The sequence below is a fragment of the Giraffa tippelskirchi genome, chromosome 13 (assembly GCF_054371585.1).
Source record: "Giraffa tippelskirchi isolate mGirTip1 chromosome 13, T2T-mGirTip1v1.2.pri, whole genome shotgun sequence".
In the NCBI taxonomy this organism is placed as follows: Eukaryota; Metazoa; Chordata; class Mammalia; order Artiodactyla; family Giraffidae; genus Giraffa; species Giraffa tippelskirchi.
In genome coordinates, this window is record NC_137287.1 from 62,103,445 (window position 1) to 62,129,562 (window position 26,118).

Here is a 26,118-nt window from a genome sequence, read left to right on the forward strand (position 1 = left end):
CTTCTGAACATACATCTCATTTACACGGACTCTGAGCGACTGAATGAAAGGTTGAGTGATGGAGTGAATGATGACTGCATGAGTACCAAGCACCCTTCTCCTTCACTTGAAACCTGGAGTTTTCCTTTCCTCTTTTCTTTCTTATCTTCTTTCCTCATCTTACTTCTCTGTAGAATGAAAGACAAACATTGAGATAAAAGAGATTCAGAGCTCAGGCTCTGATGGGTGGATTAAATATTTCTAGAGAAAGCCACAAACGGTATGCCTGGCCTCCTGGGAGTTACAGATAAGGGATGACGACGTGGGGATGTCACACAGCGGCCTCCTGTCCTGCACCCCACACTCCTCCACACACAAACCAGTTCCACTGCTGAAACTGGGGGAGAAGCATCCTTCACAGGTTGGGAGTTACAGCAGAAACTAAGGCGAGTCCATCCCACAGGAGGCCTTCAGCAGATGTCCCACGAGTGAGTGAGGTGACAGAGTATCTTGTAGTCAGGGCTTTGGGCTTACACGTGTCTTCGAGGTTTTTTTACTATAAAAGCAGGATGAGATGTAAATACCAGTAATAATCCACTCGATATAATGAACTTCATCTGAAAGTGCTGACTCAAAAGTATTTGATCTACAAGTAGCTGTTTCAAAGTGAAAAATAAAATCTTGAGTTGTCTTAGATTTTCCTTTAAAATTCCTATGGTGGGACTTCCCTTGTGGTCCAGTGGTTAAGAATCTGCCTTGCAATACAAGGGGCTTGGATTGGATCCCTGATCGGGGAACTAAGATCCCACAGTCTGTGGGGCAACTAAGCCCATTTGCTACAACTAGAGAGTCCATGTAGCAGCAAAACATCCCGTGTGTCACAACTAAGCCCTGACGCAGCCAAATAAATACATATTAAAAAAAAAAACCAAACCCTCCCATGGTTGTTAGCCAAAACTCAAAATAGAGGGTCACCAGCAGATTTCCAGATCATGTGCAGAGAGGCCTTGGAGAAGGCAATGGCAACCCACTCCAGTACTCTTGCCTGGAAAACTCCTGTGGACAGAGGAGTCTGGTAGGCTGCAGTCCATGGGTTTGCAACAAGTTGGACATGACTGAGCGACTTCACTTTCCCTTTTCACTTTCATGCATTGGAGAAGGAAATGGCAACCCACTCCAGTGTTCTTGCCTGGAGAATCCCAGGGACGGGGGAGCCTGGTGGGCTGCCGTCTATGGGGTCGCACAGAGTCGGACACGACTGAAGCGACTTAGCAGCAGCAGCAGAGAGGCCTAGTCCGTCACACCAGCTGAATCTCTCAGAGCTACTCTGCTGTATCTAAGCCCTGGGGCTGGGTTTCTGAGACGACAGCAGAAAGAACACGTGGCAGAAAACATGGCCCACTGTGGCAATTGGCAGTGGAGCCCGTGAAGGTCTCCAAATACAATTCAAACTTGTAACTCAGCACAGGTATTAAAATATGTGTCACCTTTCATCACCTTAAGAGCAAACCGACACTAAAAGCTTCTGCAAGATCTTTTATATTACACCATAGAGTAAAAACTGTAGTCAATGTTCGGATAGTTAAAAGAGCACCAAACACTACAAAATGTAACCAACATGGTTCTATTAAAAACTGTCATCAACTCTGGCATTCAAGGACAGCAATACAATATTTTCTTTACAAAGCAACCAATATAAAAATCTGCAAATGCCATAAATTCATTTATAGGCTATTATTTTCATATAGGCATGTCACTAGATTCTTTCCATTCCTTCTTTCTTTCCATTCTCTCCTGAGGTATTTTTTTGTGGTTTATTTTTATTGTACTGCTGGATGCATTTATCTTTGATCACCCTTTCCTAAAACGATTTTTAAAGATCTGCAAAAAATTTTTATTGCATAGGACACTATTCATGACACAGAGATTGGAAACTGCAAATATGTGGCATTGGAACAAGTCTTACAAATATTGCATTTTAAGAATGTGTTACAGACTTTTTTTTATAGTTTGTCTCTTTTAAAAAAAAATTGAAGTTACAGCTAAGAGTTAACTACGTATACTGCAGCAGTTTGGGAATGTTAGAGATTAGAAAATACGCTGAATGATACAAAGGAGAAAAAAAAAGCCATAATTCTTGCCGGCTATATATTGTATTGCCTTCAAAAGCAACTGTACAGGTTGTAATCAGTTCATAGTTAAATATTTCTACTAATCTGTTTTGGGAGAGCAAATGTCTTTCAAGGTTTCCAGTTCCTCTATAAGCTTCTTGTTTTGAACTTCCAGCACCGCGACTCGACTCTCCAGACACTTGACATATTCTTTCTTTCGACGTCGACATTCTTTAGCAGCTTCCCTGAAAGAAAATAGAAAGCAAAAGGGCAAACAAAACATTTTTTCGCATGCATGCTACTGACAAGGAGGCTGAAGGAGGCTTGGGAAGTGTGATCATGGTTGCGTTCCCCATCCTGGGACAAGAGGTCTCATTCAATTTCAAACACTAAAGACAAACTGGGTTCTCAAGGGTCACTGGGGTCCCTTCCACAAGTCATTCCGCATGGCAATTAGTAGCATGGCTGCACCTCCTGCCTTGATTAGAGTTCAGAGCAAACAAGGTCCGAGTCAAAGACAGTTACTCTGCTTTATGGCAATAAAGATCTTTGAGGGCCTTGAGTTCCTCAATGAGGGTCTTGTTTTGGTTTTCAAGCACAGCCACGCGGTTTTCAAGACACTTGACATATTCTTTCTTCTTCCTGCGACACTCCCGGGCAGCTTCCCTGGAACCAACACAAGGCAAGTGACAAGGGGAACAACCTCTCAGCGCAGTCCAGAGTGGCCCCCCGGGCTCAACCACCAGGCAGTCCTCGGTCAGGTCTGGACAGAGCTGCACGACAGCTGTGACCAAGCACGTGCCTGGGTGTGTGGTCACCCTCAGCCAGCAGGAGTGATGGCAGAGTGACAACAACTAGCCCGGCATCTGTGGTACAAGGTGTTTCCTTAGGGCACGTGGCCCTGGGTCACAGGGACCAGAAAGGTTTTCAGTAACCGAAATAATAGGAACACATCCCCACATGAATTTATAAAAAAAAAAAAAAAAAAATTACAGATCTGTTCAATTCTCTTAATTAGCTTTGTCCACCAAAAGCCACATGTTCCATCATGAGTTAACTTTGATCAAAAATGGTTAGAAAAATTAATCCTCAGCAACCTTAAACCTCAGTATGGGAGGTTTTCATTCTTCAAGACTAAATCTCAGTTAAGACAAAATCAATTGGGATGGCAAGCAACAATTTATTGGCTGGAAAAACAACACAGATAAGAATAACAGGTCATGCACATTTTCATAAACCAAAATGAAAGGGACTCGGCTTTTGAAAATTAAAGGAGAGAAGAAAGGGTACAGAATACAACCCTCAGTAATTCAGACAACTTAAACCTGGAAATGTGAGAATGCCATGACAGAAATCATGGAAAGGACATGAGACATTCATCTGCAAACCAGGATTGAAAGCAGTGCAGACATGCTCAAAGGAAGACCAGACCAGCAGCCAAAGCAACACATACAAATGAACCCAGAGCCAAGTTAGTCATTTTCATGCATAACCCCACCAAAAAACAATGGACACAGCCAACATTTTCTCTTCTTCTTTTTTTTTTTTTTCAGGGAGGGAGGAGGTGGCAACCACATCATTTAACTCCTCTGCAGAAGATACCCTTTGATCACAGCTTTATTTTGGAGCATTCCCTTGAGAAGAACTGCCTTTCAGGTACTCATCGTATCAAAAAGCCTATGTTGAAACAGATAATTCAAATATATAAACAAAAGTTGTGTCGAATGTCTAATCACCAGCTACTGTAATGCCAGTTACCTCTGCTGCAATGCTGAACTAGGACTGACGTGTGCAACACACTTGGCCGATTCTGTTTTATGTTTGGGGGTAGTTGACGCTCACTAACAACTGGTGATCTGTGTTTTCTCTGTGGGAAGTAAGGGTCAGCAGAAGAGAGACCTTGAAATCCCAATGAACTGCAGGAAGAGATCAAGCCTTACTGCCTAGCTGAGAACAATGCGTCACCCTGTGAATTTAAGATGTTCTCGGACTTCTCAAATGGTTAACAAAAAAATTAACAGTGTAAAAGTGAGCCCAATCTGATAAACACAGATTAAGTTAATCTAAATGATTCACATGGCAAAGTCAAGAATAACTCCAATCACACTTGGCAGTTTGGGAACATAATTCAACTCTTTCACAAAGAAATGAAAACACGTTTCTGAATACCAAGCTTTTCATGATTAAATCATCATATAAAATTCTAGATCAGGAAGGAAAATAGTCATTTTATAAAGCAAGTTACTATGAAATGAAATTTTAAATATTGAAGAGCAGTGTCGTGGGATGTCTAATTTTTCAAGTTTTATTTACCAAGGTGGACTATTTCTAGGGAAATATCCATACTTTGTGTTTCATGTGTCTGCCTGCATGTTACCAGAGTCAAAATGTTCTAGGCACAGGACTATTTCTAGTGAAATATCCGTACTTCATGTTTCGTGCGTCTGCATGCGTGTTACCAGAGTCAAAATGTTCTAGGCACAAAGCTCTGGACGGTCATACCAGTAGGTGGTACATTCCTAAGTTGTCTCAGCTATGGAAAACACCTGTTTCTTCTATTAATAGTTAGCTCAGCTTTCAGGTCTTGCATTTGTCTGAAGATATCCTTGGCGTGGAGAAGAAATACACAGCAAAGAGGAAAAGCTGACAAGCTTGTTAAAGAAATAAAAACCATCGTGGGACTGGTAGAAATACAATTAAGTATCTATTATGAATGCCAGCCAAAGAATTTAGTCTTTTTAAAGAGAGAATGTGTAACAGGCCTTTTACATGTGGTGGGGCTATGGATAATTTTAACTCTTTCTGTAAGGCCACACACCTAAGTGTGCAACTGACACCAAGGTCTCCTGCAGGGGAGCTCAGTGTTAGTGCTGTGTGGGCTCTGGGTAAAGACAACCTGAATGCAGTTCCAGGTTCCGTGCAGTTTGGGCTGTGTGATCTTAGCCAGCTTGTTACCTGACCTCTCTGAACCTCAGCTGCTCATCTGTAAAGTAAGGAGAATGTATGTGTGTGTGTGTACGCTCAGTCATGTCTGACTCTTTGCAACCCCATGGACTGTGGCCCACCAGGCTCCTCTGTCTATGGGATTTCCCAGGCACAAATACTGGAGTGGGTAACCATTGCCTTCTCCAGAGTATCTTCCTGACCCAGGGATCGAACCCAGGTCTCCTGCTTTGCAGGCAGATTCCTTATGGTCTGAGCCACCAGGGAAGCCCATGAAAAGTAAGGAGAATAACTAGACCTATTCTCATGTGAAAGCTTTGTGCCTGCGAGTTAAAGAAATGGTAGAAAACAAGCATTGAAAACTTGCTCAACAGATACTGAGCAACCGAATAGCCATTTGTCATCTGCTTTTCTCTTGTCCTGCTCTGAAACTGAAATCTGGAAGCTAAAATAGACCCTTTTCAGAATTCCTTGCACCTAGGGACTGTCTCAGTTATTTCTAGCCAAGGAAATGTGCAAGAACATGTGAGAAAATGAGAGAGGGAACTAGAAGTATATGTACTAAAGGAGGTGTCTCTACGTGGTGGGGCTGTGGGCAATTTTAATTCTTCCTCTTGCTTTGTCCCTGCACTCAGCTAGAATTTTTCAGAATAGACTGTACTTTGGTATAATAGAGAAAAAAACGAAGTTACAAAATGGATAGAAAACTACATGTAAAAGACTTAGAAAATTCTGAACTCACACTCAGATTTATTTTGCTCATAAAGAAGCTTTTTTTTTTTTACAGGATCTTTATTTAACAAGTCAGAGGAGTGGGATGGGGTGGGATGGGGTGGGAGGTGGGAAGAAGGTTCAAGAGGAAGGGGACATATGTATGCGTATGGCTGATTCATGCTGATGTACGGCAGAAACCAACACAGTATTGTAAAACAATTATTCTCCAATTAAAAATAAATAAAAACAAGTCAGATAATCATTTTATTTCACTCTTTTTGTATAAAGTATAGAAGTACTTCATTGTCATCATTGAACCATTTTCTAAGGTTTTCATTGTATCTGAATGTCTTATTTCATAATAATGATAATTATATTGATCATACTAATTGACAAATGATAATTTTTTAAAATAATGATTATTTTAAATTAATTTTTATTGAGTATAGTTGCTAAGAAGCTAAAAATTACTTATTACCTATTTCACAAAGTAAATACCAAGTATAAAACGAATCTTTATTTGTAATAAAATCCTTGTTATCATTTTAAAAATTTAATGTATCATTTAGATATCACCCTACAACACAGGGGGATGTACCTCAGCTGATGAAAGAGTTTCATGGCTCTGATATGAAAATTTACCTATGAGCACAAGCAGAGCAGGCGTCGACACAAAATGCCACAGAACACGTAACGTGGGAGAAATAGCTGACTGAGGACAAGCAGTAAATGATATGTCCCCTAGGTGGCCGCAGTTTCTAATGAAACGCCTTACCTGTTTTTCATTAGCCTCAGCTCCCGTTTGCGTGTCGCTTCCTCTGCTAGCTGCTGGGGACTGTGCAGGCTTCCGGGGGAGGCAGCCATCACCACTCCCTGTGGCAAAGCAGTAGTCGGAGCTCGGATCTGGTAAGTCGGCATGTCGCCAGTGGCAGCTGCAATGAAACAAAATGGCACAAGTCATATAAACAATCCCCCACTTGATATATGTTATATAAAGTTGACCTGGAAATAACAAACTTCTTTCTACATGTTGTGAGAGGTGATCTTGCCAATATTTAAGATGACTGTTCAGGGCATTATAGAAATCTTAGGTATGAAGGATCCCATGAGCATTTGGAACAATGATACTCAGGATGGTCTATACATTTAATAGAAAAATGCCCTAACACTTTTTAGAAAGGTTTTTTTTTTTTTTTAAATCAAAGGCTAAAGTAGGGAGGCTTTTGAATTGACAGTTCATTTAGCCTAAAATCAGTGGTGTACTGATACATATTTAACCACAAGCTATCCAGGAGGGAAAAAAAAGCCCTGGTCTGTAGTGTTGATCAAATCCCAGGATGTGAACACTTTCACCATGGCCAGTTTCAAGCTACCAGTGTGACTTCACTAGATGTAGTGTAAGGGGCACACCATGCAGACAAAACAGATGTAAATAACCTCAAGATCATGGACATAATTATTAGAAAGGATGAGTTTTAAGTATTTATTAATGTAATTTATTTGTTAAGTGTATGTGTATTATCAATACATCTAATTTTTACTGATGGCTGTTTTTGCAATCAGTTCATAAAAATCCTGAAAATGTAATCATTGATACCAGCAAACCAGTGGGAGCTGGCCCTAGCACACCACTGCAAGAATTTTACTTAAGCAGAACGTCTGTATTCTTTGAATAGCACAGTGAAGAGATTTTCCCATAGCCTACATCATACCTGAAACAGTTCCTGAAAATCTTTAAGTGCAAGTGTTATTAACAGATGATGACTGACTGGGGTGCTGGAAGGAAAATACTAGCTTACTGTATTTTCAGCTTAAAAACAAGAACAAAATAAGAACAGGAAAGCTCTACTTAAAACTGGTTTCTCTGCGGAATAATAATTTTTATCTTTCCTAGGTTCCTTAGAATAATAACACATTTCTAAGCAATCATTTTTTAAAACACATTTTCTAATTATAGTATAATCATAGCTAAATGATAGATTCAAATATTTAGTATTCAGACTGAATACTAAAAGTCCTCAAAGTGTCCTAATTTCAAAATTTGTCTATCCACTGCCATAAACACAGCTTCCTAGAAAGGACAGATGGATTTAAGTCATGAAACATTTTTTTAACACCAACTTTTCAACTTTGAGAATGAATGGTCCATAGTTAATTGACATGTTGATGAGATATTACAAAATGCGTGCTCTCTCAAAGTTAAATGCAAGAAAGGTTTAAAAAGTTATCAAGTTCTATAAAAATTGGTCTGAACCTAGTGCCAATCAAAATATGAAAGGCATCATCACTATGTGTCATTGACATGTATTATACCCATTGAGTAAGAAACAAAATTTTACCCAAAAGCCCAAAAGGGAGACAAAGACTTTTTCAGTAAAGTGGAATATTATCACTTAAAATAGCCAACCAGTTTAAAAGGTTCATCAAAAATGATCTATGTGCTTCTTTTGGATATATACCAGGGTTTTTTTTCCCTCTAGGGCTTGAAAATTAGGTGAAAGAATAAAAATATGGCTTTGAGCGAAGATAACAAGGTCTTTGTAAGATTAACAAAACCACCACTTATAAATTTCTCCCTTCTGTATATAATTTAATAAACAATCGTGATAAACAGTAACTGTGATAGATATAACAATCACTAGCAAAATTTAATATTAGTAAACTTGGGAAAAATCCTAAATTTATTTTTGTGACTATTTAAAACATTGTGTACACAGATGTCTTATTATATGTTGCAAAAAAATTTTTGAAATATTTTGAAATTATTTAAGAAGATATTTTAAAAAATCAGTTGTAAACTGTTAACTTCCTAAAGATTTTTTAGAAAAACTTCAAATCATATTGCCAGGGGAACTAGAATGGCGCACAGAACAACACAGTTGTCTCCTTTCTCTGTACTCACATCAGGGGAAGGTGGTTATGGGTTAATAAAGGTTAAACAATAGAACAGCTGGAGGCCACAGAGGCTTTCTAAAATTGGAACAATGGCCTGTGACGAATGAGAAGTTCATGTGTCGTCGCTGTGCTGACATTTGCAGGCGGCAAGGATGCAGACCTTGGTCTAGGGTTGTTCTGGCCAAACACTGCTCACAAAGAGTGCAATAAAAATTAACAGCAAGGTACAGAGGGGTTCAGGATGCTTGCTCTAGTTTTGTGTATATCTGCTATTTTTGGTACTGTAAGTTACAGCAGACTGATTATATGATATAAAAAAGTTAAAGAGTATCCATTTTTTAAAAAAGGAAAAGGGGTAGGGGGAGGAATATTTTGCAGGTGAAAAAATAAAGTTCATTCACTGGTCTTAAAGCCAGAAATGGTTCTGAACTTGTGCCTGTTTCCAAAAGCTGAAACTACCCTCCAAGGGCCAAACTTGGCACCATGAAGAACAGCGGCACTTTTTAAAGAAGTATTCTTAAAACATTTTGAGCAACAGCTCAGGAAAAAATACAGCTTTAAAATGATACCTTGGAAAGGAATGTTGTATTTGGATGTATTAGTTCTAGATTATTGGCTAACAAAACTAGGTTTTATTACAATTTTTCAGACCTAGAATATATTCATTCTATTTCCTTCAACAAAAAATCACCCTGCAGTGCATTAGTTCAAGCCAGAAATAGGAATTAATGTAAATTAGTAGGACTTAGCATCAATTCCTATAACATCCCAAATAATCTATATGATGGTGCTATTCTAATGTCTAATGGTTACTGAATAAGGATCAAAGGATGAATTCCATATATTTAAATATGATCTTGTTACTCATGTTAATATGGACAAAGAGAATCTTTTGTGTTAAGGAAATCCAAATGTCAAAAAGTTTTGTTTTTGAAACAAGTTATCAAAGTTTTTGTCTTAGCTTTAGTTTTCAATGAAGTGATTAAGTGGTGATTTAAAGCAGGTTAGATGTTGAGGATCACAGTTGAAAGAAACCTACTACATTCTTCGATGTCATACTCTGATCCATGGATTCTTACAAAGGCCAATTCCTATTCCTTCTAACTACTAAAAGTGCCCAAATTATTTTTTATTCTAGAATTTCACTGTACACATTATTTCTGAAAATAAGTAGACCATCTGTGGGGGCTTTAAACTCATGATCAAAGAAAAACAAGAAAAAGATATTGATACACTAATTTTATTCTAAGGGTGCAAACTTTAAAGACAAGTCAGAGACATCTTTTTTACCTTGGTATCCCCTAGAGTCTAGCTTGGTCTTTGATATTATGAGTGCCCAGTGAGTTTACATGTGCACCACACGGAGTAAATTTTGAACTTCCTAGGGTTTTGCAAAAGCCCAATGTCATTCAGAATGTCTAAAGTAAGCAATATTACGATTATAAGACCATAATAAGCTATTGTTATTATAGCTAAGTCTTTAACACTAAGCCATGGAAAGCTCGATAAGGTGCCATGTGTTTATTCAGACTTCTTGATAAAAAGGCATTATTTCTTCGGTCTTCCCTTAGATAGTAGTCATCTAACCTGGCATTATAGAAGTAGAGAAGTTCTACTTATAGTGCGATTCCAACCATCTAACTCCTGACATGAAAAAAAGAAATGTTGAGGTTTAGCATCAATATTTCATGAGAAAGAAAATTCCTAGAACTCTCAGTTCTGGTCAGTAACTTCATACCTCTCTTCGCAAGCTTTAAACGCGGTACAGCAGAAAACGCATGGGGCTTGGAGTTTGGGTTCTAGTCAGCTCTGCCACTTACCAGCCATGTGACTTGGGGCAAGTTCAGTTTCCTCATCTGTAAAATGGGGATACATGGTCTCATTTAATACTCACAATAAACCCTGTAATGTATGTCAAAGTGTCTAGCACAGTGCCTGTCACATGGTAGATTTTCAGCAAATGTTAGTTCCCTTCCTCTTCCCTTCCTTAAGTTCTGAAAGACAATATTCCAGATTATGCTTATACTGTATATATTAGTTCAAAGGCATATAACAACCATAAATATATTTCCTGCTGGAGCTTCCCTTCTAACAAACCTGGGTAATAGAAATGGCTGAAATGTGGGGCTCTTATTACTTATTTTGCTTTTAAAAAAATATGCCTCTTAAAAAACTTTAAAAATTTCTACTATAAAAATTTCTACTATATATTCTATCCCTTTAGAGAATAAATTATTAAACAATAATAGAAAACATCTTTCTTAAGGTGTATAATCATTTAAAAGAGAGCCTCAAAGGTGAAGAATCACAGGTAAACAGATGGTACAGTCTCATTGGCCTGGTAATAAGAAAACGGAAAATCCCACAAGTCAGAGGTGCTTCTTTCTTCCTAACAAAGGAAAGAGGAAACCCAGCCAAACGCCTTACTTGACAGCTTCCAAAGTGAAATGATTCATCAACACCCCTAGTGATGGTGACATTACTTGCTTATTTATTTGTTTATTGAATTCTCTGAGCACATTAGCTGAATAAAGATCTTTTTTTCTGCATACGGCTCCTACCTTCATGTGTCATGTTGCTCTATGTGGCTACTCCCAAACACACTGGAGAAATGCAAGGAATGGAGGTGACTTAGTAGTCATACTGGTTAGCAGGGGTTGCTTGCCCTGACTCCAGCAAACCAACAACATCCTCATTTTTCTTTTCTGGTCCCCTTCTTCCCTGCCACCACACCAGGACTCAAAATGCCCAGACCAGGCTTGTCCTCGCCTGGTGTCTCACAGCATCCAAAACTTCCCCTCCTCCACTGCCCCCCACTTTTCCCAGGTAAATGAAATCCTATGTAAATGTAACTAAATACTGAACACTTTCAAATTTGTTATAATTACTGTAACACATAGACCCCATAGAATTGAGCCAGTACAATTTTTTAAGTTACTCATAAAGGACCTTCCTGAATTGTTTATTAAGTAAAACTATTCAAGTAAAAAAAAAAGTCTATGTAAAAGATGAAATTATGAATATCAAAATTTAAAGTTCTATACAATAGCAAATATATACTCTATCATCCTAGAAGAGTAATAATAAATATTCTAGAAAAAAGCAACGTGGTATGGTGTGAACAGGACCCAACAAGGAGTCTGAAAATCCAAATGGGTTCATAGCTTGCTAACTCTGTGAGCTGATCCCTGTTCAGTTAGATGCAAATAAGAGTAATATCATCTGCAGTCAGTACCTCAATGACAAGGCATGGGAAGTGCTTTTCCTCTCACCTATTTAAATATAGTTTCCTCAATGGGGATTTTCCTGATCCCTTAATCCTGTTACCTGCTTCTCGTGGTCTCTCATGCTGTGCCAGCTTTCTTATAGCACTTGCCACATTTGTATTTGTTTATTTGTAACAGTAAGTGATTTTTTTTAAGTTTACATAAATGCAAAGTATCATCACAATTATTTTATTAGGCAACATATTCATATAGGCATATAAAACTGGGCAAAGTGAAACAAGCATCCAAAATTATATTTCATTAAAATGTTTTTTCAAAAACAGTGTGGAAATAACACAATGGCAATATCTGTATACCTTCCACGCAGTTACAACCTGATCCAAAACATTTTTTCATGTGAAAATCTCCAAACTAAAACCTTTTCCAGCAGCCCCTTTTCACAAAGGTGAAATGTATGCTCATTCTCATGCATCAAATATTAATTAAGATACTGTTTTCCAAATTTGAGTAAGTTATAACTTTTTAACAATTCAGAAGTCCAGGCTGAATACTATGACAAAAAGTATTTCTGATAAAAATTTAAAATATAACCAACAGAATCAATAATATAATTCTATAAACCATGGATATTCACTCTCACATTCAATTCCATGATCCTATAAGCAAATCTTCCTAAAACTTTTTCCAGGCCAGTCATTATTCTGGAGCCTGACTTTGGTCTAGATAAGCTTTTCAAACTATAAGTTGTAGACTATAAGTAATTCATTAGTTTCATGGGTCAAGAACAGCATTAAAAAAAGAATAGAATACACAAGTATATCACAGAGCGTAAGCACTATTTTTGAAACTGGTTTTATATAAATGTATTTGTTTTATATAAACACACACACACAAAGTCTACTGCAGCATGATGTAAAATGTGCATCGTGGTCAAAACTGGGTGGGGATGATCCCCTGGAGGAAGGAATAGCAACCCACTCCAGTATCCTTGCCTGGAGAATCCCATGGACAGAGAAGCCTGGGGGTCCATAGTCCATAGGGTCACAAAGAGTCAGACACAACTGAAGAGACTTAGCACACATGGTCAAAAAGTTGGCAAGTCAAAAGATCCAGCTCCATCCATCCCTTTGAAATCCGGATGGAGAGGGGGTGAAACTGGGAGTCCAAAGGTGGGGCCCAAAGCTGCACTACTGCCTTCAAAAGGCCCCTTAAATCCTGTGTTTTGGGAGCTCCTCAAAAAAGCAAATAAAATATGCTTTTCATTCTCAAATAGCATTTTAAACAGAGCTGATTCTGTGAGAACTGACCAGATTTCCAAAAATAATGATTTCTGAAGACACAATGAGGTCTTGTGAAAAACGTTTGACATGTTAAAAATTTCAGCATTCTGAAAATTTTAAATTGCAATGGGTAAATCAGGTATAAGCATTGTGGGCAAAACTGTGAGAAAAAAATCTTTTCAAGGATAGTAGTATGTTCACTCTGTAAACATAAATGTTCTCTTATTTACAAGCAATGGTTAAAAATGTATGCACATTTTTACTTTAAAATTTAATGTTTAAATATATTCTAGGTATCCTCCAATCATTTAATTTTATTTTTTGCTATGATTTGTTTCTCATGTTTGGACATGAAAATTGAAATTAAAGGCTTAGTAAAGAAAGACCCACCAACTAATGATTTTTAGAAAATAAATGCATGCACAAAAATGCCTTTGGTCCTAAAATCATATGACATGCAGTATTTGAGATTAAGTCCATCTATCTCTTACAATAAGCCTGTCATCTGAGGGCTTCTGCAATCTTCCAAAACCTCACAAAAACTTCTTTGAGAAAAACAATTTAACACAGGCTTTACTTGCTCAAGACAATGGAATGTTCCCTTCGGGAAGAGAGCGAGATCCACCGAGGGAACAGCTAAAAGGTGTTTACAGTCACCCTTTCTTAAGAAATTGGACTGCAAGTTTAGTACGGGTCTGGCACTCAACTGCAAGTCACTAAATCACAAGCATTACCTGTAACTGAGAGCATCAACCCCGGGAAGAAGTGAAGGTGGGGGTAGGGTAGGTGGGGGCGGCCAATCAAAGACGTGCACTCCCCGGGCCGAGCGCGAGCGGGCGCTCCGTCCCCAGGCACCTGCGCAGGCCGCTTGGCCCCGCTGGGCACACACTTACCTGGGGCGCAAAGTGAAGGCAAGGCTTACGGGACCAGCGGGGAGCTAAGGGCGCAGTTGAGGAGGGTGGCCACCCCCACCTGCGCGCGGCCGAGCGGAAAGAACTGAGTCAATTACGGCGTGACTCGGACTGACGTCAGCGTGCAGCTCGCCTGCAGTTTAACTTTCCACTCCCCGCTGCACCGATTCCAGGAAATGTAATGACGTCGGCCCTCTGAACCCGGTGAGCTGAGCAGCAGACCGTTTTCCACAGGACGGAAGGAACGGCAGGCTCACCAACACCCTTGACGCGCTGGGTTCCTTATTCTGTTTTGCAGCTACATTTGAACACAGCGTGAAAAAAATCGGAAGCTGACTTTGACTTTTTTTTTTTTTTTACAACTCAAACAGAATGTGTGTTTCACTCGCAGCTGCACTGGATCTGCAACAGGTTGCAGATGAATCAACAGCTTATTTTAGTAGAGCAAATGGAGAGAGAGAAAGGGGCGTTGGGGGTGGGGGGCGGCGGTTTACCGCTTTGGCTAAGGAAGCAGCTCAATACTGAGCAAAGAAACAACTACACTCAGATGCCTTCACAGGGTGCCGAGCAGATACGGTTACAGATGAGAAGAAACGTCTTACTTCTCAGCTACGAGAAAGTTGATACTTTGGGAAATACTCAAGAGGTCCCTAAATAATTTTTCTAAACTTTAAAAAAAAATTCTGCGGAATGTAAATCCCTCTTTAAAATTCTTACCTGTTTCATCCCCAGTTACAGCCATGATGGGCTTCTGCATACAGCACCGCCTGGCTTCCCCTGCCGCGGGTCCACATAAAGTGTTCCAAACCAGCAAGCTCGCGCGGAGTGAGTAGGAGTACTGACATCACAATGACATCACTAGCCTATCATTGCCATCAATTTGCTTTGTCACACACGAGCTCACTGAAACCAAACCCTATTAAAACCCTTCCTGTAATAAATCATCTCAGTGTTCTAGTTCCTCATTTTTACATAAAAATCGAGTTGGGCTCTGGCAAAAAAAAACACACGAAAAACCATCTCATTAGCATTAATAGTTAGTTACCTGGCTGTTTTTTATGGGGCTACTTTTAATTATTGTGAGGTCCAATGTTTCTAAGTAAGCAAAGTAGGCATAAACCTTAAATATTTTTCGTAACTCACAGAAAGATAAAAAGCACTTACAGATTTAAAAAAAGAAACTGACAATCAGCCCAGAAAAATCTTTGAAACACACAGAAGTGTATTTCATTGACGCTTCTAAACACACCAGGTAAGGAATACCCAGCCACCTTAGTTGACTTAATACATTTTTATTTGCTACAATATCATAAAATCCAGCTGTTCATAGGATGACACAGAATTTGCTAATTTCACTTGAAGGAAATACATACTGAAATTTTAAAAATTCACTCTGCCAAAAGTAGCAAGTATTATATAACATTCTTCCAGAAAAATTAGATTGAATCATATGAATTGGCTGATAGTTAACCTTTTTGGCCCATAAAAATAGCAATTTCATGTGGCTCAGTCTAATATGCTATTTTTCTCAATTAAAATCCCTTGAAAAGAATTTTGTGGTTTAAAAAACTCATAAATCACAATTACTACTCATACATTTAAAAAATACATCCAGTTTTATTTGGATCACTTAATAAAGGAAGAGCTGGATCACTCTGGAAATTTAACTATTACAAAGTTAGACAAAAGATTGGCACATGTTCAACAGAAAAACAGACTACAGCCCTGGGGAAGAAAATGATTTACATCTCTACTGCACAAAAATAAGTGATCTGTCACTGATCTTGTATCCTTATCAGTGGGCTTACAAAGTCCATTCCCTGTAGGACTAGGATTCAATTCAATGTTACATCAGTGAAAGGGTATTCATTCCACTACCTCCTTCTTGCTTTATTCACTGAAGTACTTCTAGTAAGGCAGAGACTTCACATTCAGACACTTGGGAGGCAAAACATGATGAAGGATCCATGGTTCTAGTAATTCTCCAAAGCACAGAAACTAAAAACATCCTGACTAGGAAAGAAAGTCTGGAGACCAATGGAGAGTCCACGAGGGACTCTTTCATCCCAGCCATGCCTGAGGTCTTTATTTCAAATCTGAGAAAGTTCACATTGATTTTAATCTCAACATTTCTTTAAATTGGCACTTGGGTGCTCAAACCTATTCATGTAAAAAAAAAAAAGGGGGGTACTTCCCTGGTGGTCCAGTGGCTAAGACTCCCAATACAGGGGGCCTAGGTTTGATCCCTGGTCAGGGAACTAGATCCTGCATGCCGCAGCTAAGACTCAGAGGAGCCAAGTAAATAAATATAAATATATTTTTAAAAAAGAGTAGAGGAAGGAAAGGAAGAAGGGGGGTTGGTTGCTTGGCTGACTACTGCTATTGGTACAGTTTTAATAAATCCCCTGGACTAGATAAACTTGGTTAATCAGCACATGGAACTAGTTAGTCACATTTTTACAGAGGTAGACTATTTCACTTTTGTTCAGGAAATGGTTATTGAACATTTATCCCACGTCAGGGCTGTCAAGAGTCCCAGCAGCCAGATGTAGAAGGTTGGGGAAGGCTGCCTAGGAAAGTGTTTTCCAGCATGAAGCGATGGGGGAAGTGCTCCTGCCAGGGCACATGACTCGAGGTGAGGGCCCTAGAGGGGAGAGGGCGCATGGCACAGGACAGGAGATGAAAGGAACTCTGCACAGAAGAGGGAGAAGTGTAGGGAGGAGTCCAGTGAGGAAGGAAAGCCTGGACCAAGCAGAGGGCTTTGTTAGGGATTCTGTCTTAACAAGTAACAGGCATTCACAGAAGGGTTTTGAGCAGAAGAGGTTGATGTGATTTCACACTTGAAAATTTTACAAACACCACTCTGAACTGCAGAAGGGAGAGTAGAATGGGAAAGAGGAAATGGTGGAGACAGAGACTTTTGTTTCTAAGAAATATTAGTAGCTCCCAAAATCACTGGGCAGGATGAGTAAAGGGAGCCTAGCTAAACTTTCAGGAGCAATTCCCAAAACACCAGGCCAACAAGGGAGCTGCTGCTTCTGGCATGAGGAAGAAAATCAGGGTGCTGCTCCATAGCTGCCAGCTTCAGGGCAGCCACCGGGAAGTGGCCAGGAATCATCGAGGTCCAGAAAGAGGACTGTGACAGTGGAGGTGGGGAGGAATGAAGAGATGAGCTCTTTAGCAAGAAGGAGGGATGAAGAAGGGGCAGGAGAGTGATGGGTGACATCCAGGATTCCGCATGAAGTAACAGGATGGACAGTTACTGAATGAAACAGGGTAACAGAAGGGGAAGTGCGGTGGGAAAAATTAATGTGGGGTTTTGGACCTCAGACGTCAAGAGATGTGAGCCGGGAGCAGGGATGAGGTCATCCAGAGGGAGCACTCAACCCAGGCGAAAGAGGGCCCGGGATGCAGCCTGAGCTCCACCACAACTGCCGACACATTGGGAGCTGGGCCAAGGGGACCAGAAGAGGGGCAGGGTTACCCAGAAAGTGTAGGAAGCAGAGGTCAGCAGAGGTCAGTACTGCAGAGGGAGGGGGCCATCAAGATGACGACAGAGACAGTAAAACTATTTCTCTCTAACACAAGCAAAATAAAAAATGTACAGGTAACCAGCATAATACAGGAGCATAGGTGTAGCTTATTCAGATGATCCAGAATACATTTGTATTATTATTAAATTTTGACCTAAACTGTTAAGAAATAAAAGTATGAAACATTTCCAGACCCCTGGGGTCTAGAAAGCTGTTTAAGAAGTAGGCATTTATAAACTTCTGTTGTACAGGAACACTTTGCATTCAAAAGCATTATGTGGCATAATGTGAAAAAAAAAAAAAGATGAGCAGAGAGACTCACAGAGAAACTGCTGTGACCTTTCAAGGGACTGACAGGGTGGAAGGTGGACAGAGAGTAAGACAAGAATGCCCACGGACCCTGCTGGGTTTAAGGAAGAAGTAGAACCCCTGGCCACCATTATTTTTCAGATGGAGAAGGAGAAGATAAAAGTAAAGGCAAGGAGAAAGAACAAGAGGAATATTTATTTACATCTTATTTGTGTTTGATATAAACATTCATGAAGGATCACAGGGAGATTCACCATGAATCAGAATATTATTAGCAGTAGAAGTAATTAGAGTTTTAGCAAGGTTCATAGATAAAAGATAAACTTTAAAAAAAAATCAATTTCTCTATACCAGCAGCCAGAAAATGTAACCAAGAGCTACCACTCCTAATAGCAAAAACAAAAACCCAACCCCATCAAATATTTAAGAACTAATTGAACACTGTTCAGAGTATGAGAGGACCCACCCCCCACTGCCATGGAGAAAATTTTAAACTGTTAAAAAAAGTTAAGATCTGAATAAGTTATGCTCTGTTTGGTGGGAATATAAATTGGTGCAGCCACTATGGAAAACACTATGGGGGTTCCTCAAAAAATTAAAAATAAAACAACCCTATGATCCAGCAATCCTATTTCTGGGTATTTATCTGAAGAAAATAAAAATACTAACTCAAAAAGATATCTACACCCTCATGTTCACTGCAGCAATATTTACAATAGCCAAAACATGGAAACAATCTAAGTGTCTATTGACAGATAATTAAAGAAGATGTGGTATATGTGTGTGTGTGTGTGTATATATATATATATATATATATATATATATATATGTAATTTTAATCAACTATAAAAAAGAAGGAAATTCTGCCACTTGTGACAGCATAGATGGACCCTGAGAAGAGCATTATGCTAAGTAAAATCAGTCAGACAGAGAAAGACAAATGCTGTATGATATCATTTATATGTGAAATTTAAACAAACAAAACTCAAACTCACAGACAGAGAGAACAGACTGGTGGGTGCCAAAGGTAGGGAATGGGGGAGAGCAAAAAAGGGTGAAGGGGATGTCAAAAGGTACAAATTCTAGTTATAAAATAAGTCCCAGGAATGTAATGTACAAATTGGTGACTAGAGTTACTAATATTGTGTTGTATATTTGAAAGGTGCTAAGAGTAAGTCTTAAAAGTCCTCAGCACACACAAAAAAAGTCTGTAACTATACACGGTTAAGTATGTTATAATAAATATCCTTATCACGGTGATCACTAACTGTGACTATACAAATGTAGGAACATTATGCTATACACCTGAAATTAACAAAAATGTTACGTGTCAGGTATACCTCAATAAGAAAAAAGACTTCAGTTCTCCCTAAGTCAATTGGTAAATTGAGTATAATCTCATCATTGGTTTTCTTACTGTGTTACACTATTAGTATTTAGAAATTCAAACTTATTCCCAACGCATATGAGAGAATAGTTCATGAAAGTGAAAACAGCACTAAAAACAAAAAGTTAAAAAGACAAAAAAGGGGCGCTTGTTCTATGACAACAAAAGCAGTGTAGTGCTGGCATGCAGCAGTGAGAATGCTGAAACATTTCATGACTGCACAAGGCCTACTTACTGCGCATAACTGGCTGCATATGCGGAGAGAAAAAAATAAAAACAGGTTTTCACCCAAGAGTACACACAGAGGTGCATCACAGGTAGATTAACAACATAATATGAAAGGTAAAGCCATAAAGCTGATAGAATCAATGCTGAAAAATATCCTTTGTGACTTATGGAAGAAAAAGACTTGTTAAAACCCCCCCATATATAAGACTTACGTGTGTATTGTTGATGCACAACACAAAACATTTAAAAAACTCTCCTTCTTAAAGTAGCAAGTTTTCAGTACATTTTCCATATTAAAAAAAGATAAAGTGAGAAGAAATGAGAACATTTTTTATGATTTTTCATTTAGGTATAAAGGATTTATGAATATCAGATAAATAGAATAGGTGCTTTAATTTTATATTTAAAAGAAAACATTAAAGCACTGAGTAAATACTATTGATTTTTTTTTAACTCCATAAATGTCACCAGTTTAGCTTTTCATACACTTTTATGAATAGTGCCCCAAATACTTCAGAGTAAATCTAAATTATCAAGAGATTCATCAATTGTAATCTGCTGTTTTCTATACTTGCAAAACTTTCAAACTAAAAGAACTGATGTTACCCCCCCTCTTAAAATGAGTGCGAATAGACCAAGGGGAATAGAATTGAACTAAACACAGGATTTTTGAAAGTTGCCTTGAACACATTATAGTTATTTGAGCACAACTGAATGAAATAAAAAATACTGTATACTTCAATTTTCATTGAAATCTTGGGTTACCCGAAAAACTTAAGGCTATATCACAACTGCTTCATTTCACTACTCTTAGCTTTCACAAGAGATAGAATAGGTACCTCAGAATTCAAATGTACTAAAAATGCTCGAAAGAAAGCACAAAATCAGCATTTGTTTTGGAATAAGATGTCTAGAAAGTAGGCTTGAGTGTAACAACCGGGGAAAAACCCAAATTCAGTGCATTGTGGACTGGATACTTAAATCTTCCTAAGACTAGGTACTAAAAACATATTCAGTACATTTCTAATCCCCAGAGGAAGAATATTTACTTAAAAGCTTCATGTTTCCAACTCCTTTTTTTCCATTATGTTACTCTGAATTTAACTTTTCTTTAGAGCCAATAAAATCTGCTAAAAATCAAAAACTCTATAGTTTATTTAACTTTTGGTTTAGTATGCTAAAATACTTCCCCAAGCCTTTTTAAGTCCTCCCTACCCCCCTCCCTCCCTCCCCAAATCTACATCCTGTATGTTTCAGAGGACTATGAAATCACCACTAAATGGCGTGCTCCAGTAACCCACAGGTATTCTAAATGTATTAGATGAATGACATATACCTTGAACCACCACCTGGCTGCCTGGGACAAAGAACTGGTGTGTGCCATCTGCTGACTGTGCTGCGTACTGCACAATTGTGGCACCTGGTGGAGGAGCTCCTGAATTTGTCATTGTTAATGCCTGCAGTCCCTGAACACCATCAGATCCTGGGTTAGAAATCTGGATTGTTCCACCTTGGGCTATAGCAACTTAACAGAAAAAGAAAAGAAGTATTAGAGAATTTCAAGATTTGTTCTTAACAACCCCATATTGGAAGAATATATACTCTGGACCTATATATGACCAAAGCTTCTCATTCTCAAGTTACCCTTAATTCTCTATGCTAGATTGATCAAGGGACCCTCCTTCATGGGACAACACACTGAAAAAGCTCAAAACACTTGAAAATGTCTTATATTCAGAACTGCTTGAAATACACAGAACTCAGGGAGTTCTTCCTCCTCCCTGGCATCCATATGTATAGTATTTAAGAGGAAGAATGGAGATGCAGGCAGGGAGAAAGTCCAGGTTTTGACTTTTTCCTTTCTTTCTCATATATTATTAGTTATAAACAACATTCTTCTAAGATTTAAGAAATGGTCAGTTAAAATCCATCGAGCATTATAATTACAATAAATCTGTACCTTCAGCTAACTACCTGTCTAATTTATCATCAAAAGAAAGTACCTTTTAATGGAATATATATTTAATATATAGCTTTAAAGCCTATATATTTATTAAAATATATGTGTACTTACATATTTAATAAAACATATGTGTGTGTATATATAAATATATATTTAGACATGAGGTTTTAAAGTGCAAGTCTGTAAAACTGTAACCTTTACCATTTTGACTATGTCAGGAGAATCCTGAAATATAAAATGCTAAGTTGGAAAGAACCTTAAAAGGTAACTGTATGGAAAGAATTTGTGCTACAGTATTTACCTCTACAAAGTATCTTAAATAACTGTAGCTATGGCAACAGATATGAGGTAGACTTCCCTTAAATATTGAGACTTACCAACCATGTTTAAAAGTTGACATATTAACAGAAAGTTTCAAATGAATAACTGATCAAATGTTGTGTTTTAAAATTTCACTCTAATAGACAAATAAGTACTATTGAAAATATCTGAGAGCTCTATATACTTTAACATAAAGATGACGACTCCATGTTTTAGTTTAGACACTAGAGGTTAAGTGGAACAAGGGCTAGTCTTTAAAAAAAAATCACATATAAACCAGCTAACTAGACTTTACAATGAAGATAGAAGTTAACACATAATCAGAGTAACACGACACCTATAATTTAATGTAAGTGCCTTACAGGGATGCTGTGGTAGTGTCTAAGGTATATTCTGAATATTTCAGAGTCATTTTCTAACTTTGTTATGGCATCTAAGCAAAGGTAACAATCTGATCGGATAAAACTGTCAGAACTATTAGTAACAATAACAACCACCACCACCAAATCTTCAGTTCTTTGACCTAAAGTTCTAGGGCCAACACAGAAAGATGAGTTAACATTTTAAAAAAAGATTTCAACACAGAGGCACTATCTGGTTTTAGTTCACTGGCAGGCTACCACAAGATTGATAGAAACTGAAGAATCAGTTACCAAAATGTCAATAGTTGAGAAACTCTGAAGTAATCTCACTTTATTTGTCTGGTTCATCTAGAGCATTATATTTTGTACACATTTTCAAAACAAGATTTCACCATGACTGTCCAAAGATTTAAGGGTCTCAGGACTCACTCTTAATAATAAAAGGGTTTGAGAGAAATCTAAAAAAAGAAGAGATACTGCCTCTTTGGATCTTCATGGCTGGACATGAATGAATGTCATATGTTGTTATATATTTGAATGCATATTTTCAGTTGATAGTTGGATGTCAAAGAAGCAGTGCTTTATAAAGAACAGGCATGGGCAGTGTACCCACCATGTTAAGAAGCACAAAGGCTAGCACACAGCAGGCACTCAATAAATATGATTGATGAGTGAATGGCTATCATTTCCTCAAGACAGGACAGATAAAAACTTAAGCCACATGTGAGTATAGAAGAGTTAAATGAAGTATGGTTTCAAATTGTAATTATACAACTTAATTTTCCATATTGACAATATTACCAAGCTTCTGAACTAGTAACAGATCTAAGTAGTTGCTTCCAAGGATAAGAACCATGAAATAGGTAAAAGATCCTTTCTTTCTTTTCATACTTCATTTTTTTAACTCTTAGTTTTCAATGTTTTCCCAATAGATCTAACCAAATTTCTTTGCTTTCACGCTGTGAAAAACTGAATCTGTTCTTCTTATCATTTTATTTTTCTGATCATTATATAATTAGACATGGGAAACAAAAGACATGCAGGCACACAGAAGCTGGCTCTAGAGAGAAAATGTTTCTACTGATGAGTCTTCTCCTTTAGCCTAACTTTTTATTTTTTTTTTATATCAAAGGCACTCTTGATTTTGGCATAAGCAAATGACAGAGGGCTCTCCCATTTAAAAATATTATCTCTCAACTGACAATATCCCCAATGCTGAAAGATTTCTCAGTGCTTCAGGATCCCAGAAATAGGCTTTGTGAGCATGTGTGCATATTTCAAAAGATGTAAGGAGGAAAATTTTTAGGTTACAAAATTTTCAAGGATAGCATAACATGTTTTCAATAAACACATCAGTATAAATTAAGTAGTAGGAAAAACAAAAATGAAATTAACTGAGTGAGTTTAGTCATATCTTAGCTAATTATTAGCTTTATAAGTTCAGTTCAGTTGCTCAGTCATGTCCAACTCTTTGTGACCCCATGAACCGCAGCACGCCAGGCCTCCCTGTCCATCACCAACTCCCTGAGTCCACCCAAACCCATGTCCATCGAGTCGGCGATGCCATCCAGCCATCTCATCCTCTGTCGTCCCCTTCTTCTCCTGCCCTCAATCTTTCCTAGCATCAGGGTCTTTTCCAATGAGTCAGCTCTTCTCATCAGATGGCCAAACTATTGGAGTTTCAGCTTCAACATCAGTCCTTCCAATGAATATTCAGGACTGATCTCCTTCAGAATGGACTGGTTGGATCTCCTTGCAGTCCAAGGGACTCTCAAGAGTCTTCTCCAACACCACAGCTCAAGAGCATCAATTCTTCGGCACTCAGCTTTCTTTATAGTCCAACTCTCACATCCATACATGACCACTGGAAAAACCATAGCCTTGCTAGATGGACCTTTGTTAGCAAAGTAATGTCTCTGCTTTTTAATATGCTGTCTAGGTTGGTCATAACTTTCCTTCCAAGGAGTAAGCGTCTTTGAATTTCATGGCTGCAGTCACCATCTGCAGTGATTTTGGAGTCCAGAAAAATAAAGTCAGCCACTGTTTCCACTGTTTCCCCATCTGTCTGCCATGAAGTGATGGGACTGGATGCCATGATCTTAGTTTTCTGAATGTTGAGTTTTAAGCCAACTTTTTCACTCTCCTCTTTCACTTTCATCAAGAGGCTCTTTCGTTCTTCTTCACTTTCTCCCGTAAGGGTGGTGTCATCTGCATATCTGAGGTTATTGATATTTCTCCCAGCAATCTTGATTCCAGCTTGTGCTTCATCCAGCCCAGCATTTCTCATGATGTACTCTGCATATAAGTTAAATAAGCAGGGTGACAATATACAGCCTTGATGTACTCCTTTTCCTATTTGGAACCAGTCTGTTGTTCCATGTCCAGTTCTAACTGTTGCTTCCTGACCTGCATACAGGTTTCTCAAGAGGCAGGTCAGGTGGTCTGGTATTCCCATCTCTTTCAGAATTTTCCACAGTTTATTGTGATCCACACAGTCAAAGGCTTTGGCATAGTCAGTAAAGCAGAAATAGATGTTTTTCTTGTACTCTCTTGCTTTTTCGATGCTAATTATTAGCTTTATAAACTTACAGAAATTTTCTAGTGAATGTAAAAGGTAAAAGAATTTTGTGTCAATTATTTGCCATACCCACTTATTCCAAACCTTTTTTTTTCAGGTGGCAGGGTGTCTAGAGTATTTTAAAACCAATCTCAGACATCAGGTCTGGCAAATCATTTTAAAATAAAATCACTGGCCCATATCAAGGCCATTAGGGACCAATGAAAATAAAATAGCTTTGTATTTCCTACTAATTCCTAGGTCCTTGGGGACCCAGGTTTTACTAATGCTGTCTTGGACTGAAAGGGCTGCCCTGGTGGCTCAGACAGTAAAAAATCCACTTGAAATGCAGGAGACTTAGGTTTGATCCCTGGGTCAGGAAGATCCCCTGAAGAAGGGAACGGCTACCCATCCAGTAGTCTTGCCTGGAGAATTCCATGAACAGAGCAGCCTGGTGGGCATGCAACTGAGGCATAAAAGCTTATACTTATGGCCACTTTATTGTTCATAATGGAGAGCCTCACGGGCCTGTGAATAGTGATTAGGATGCAAGCAGAGGTAAAGTAGTGTATTATTTTAGGCCACTTAACACATGCACACTTATTTTTCTCTTCTAAGTAAGCCTTAATAACATTACGATTTGATGAAATAATCTCAACTGAAGGAAAACTGAATGGTTAGATTACACGATCAGTTAAATTCTACTTCACTGTCCATTATGAGTTGACTCAAGCCTGATGGTATACTATCTGCTCATAGTAGTGGCGGGCAGAGGTTAAGCTCTGTGTTCCAGTTGCTCTGGGAGATGCCTAACTTTCTGTCCCCTAAAGTCTCAGGTGAACTACACCCCATAATTAAGTAGGTCGCTCTATACCCACAGACTGAATGTTGAACACACTGACCTTACATTAAAAAAAAAAAAAAGTTTGTCTAGAGAGAGTTTAATTCATTAGTTAAGAAGTATTTTTCCATAAGTCAGTTTTAGTGGTTACACAGATGTCTTCATGTACATTCTGACATAGCCATGATATTTAGTTTCAAATCAGAATTAACAGGTATGGTCTCCCCATCCCCAACTTACCATATCCCATGGTAACCAGGATGATACCATACCAACTAGTCTAAGCAATGAATTCTTCAAAAATTCTTGGTATAAAAAACTGTTTAAAAAAATCTGCTACTTCTACTATTCACTGCCATGGCACACTTCTCTTCGTAAAGGAAGTAGTATCACTGAAGCAAGGAAAACACTACTTATAGGATGAAAATTCAAGAACTTTGGTAAAAAAAAATTTAATTAAAAAATAATATTTTAAAGGCATATATAAACAATAAAGAAGGAGGAGGAGAAAAATAAAGATGGAAACTGAAAAAAAAAATGCATGACCAAATGAGGAA

At 38.3% G+C, this 26,118-nt stretch overlaps 1 protein-coding gene and 1 long non-coding RNA gene across 51 annotated transcripts in view; one reads left to right on the forward strand and one right to left on the reverse strand.

Annotated features, from left to right (window-relative positions):
• Nucleotides 1–1,587: 1,587 nt before the first annotated feature.
• The window catches only part of CREM (cAMP responsive element modulator), a 67,569-nt gene continuing 43,038 nt past the window's right edge, over nt 1,588–26,118 (reverse strand). For 7 of the 50 annotated variants that reach the window (XM_081554270.1, XM_081554261.1, XM_081554269.1 and 4 more), the window contains 4 exons: nt 20,854–21,042; nt 10,463–10,498; nt 6,523–6,679; nt 1,588–2,335 (listed from right to left, as the gene is read on the reverse strand). In XM_081554270.1, coding sequence (XP_081410396.1) covers nt 2,191–2,335; nt 6,523–6,679; nt 10,463–10,498; nt 20,854–21,042 — 527 coding nt within the window. In that variant the 3' untranslated portion in view covers nt 1,588–2,190. Of the gene's footprint in view, nt 2,757–6,522; nt 6,680–10,380; nt 10,499–14,042; nt 14,223–14,777; nt 14,888–20,853; nt 21,043–26,118 lie in introns of those variants that run through there. The other 43 variants (XM_081554264.1, XM_081554274.1, XM_081554263.1 and 40 more) reach the window with 20 other exon arrangements.
• Nucleotides 6,537–15,004, forward strand: LOC145531539 (uncharacterized). The gene is made up of 2 exons (XR_014072513.1): nt 6,537–6,653; nt 14,793–15,004. It is a non-coding gene; the product is annotated as an uncharacterized LOC145531539 (long non-coding RNA).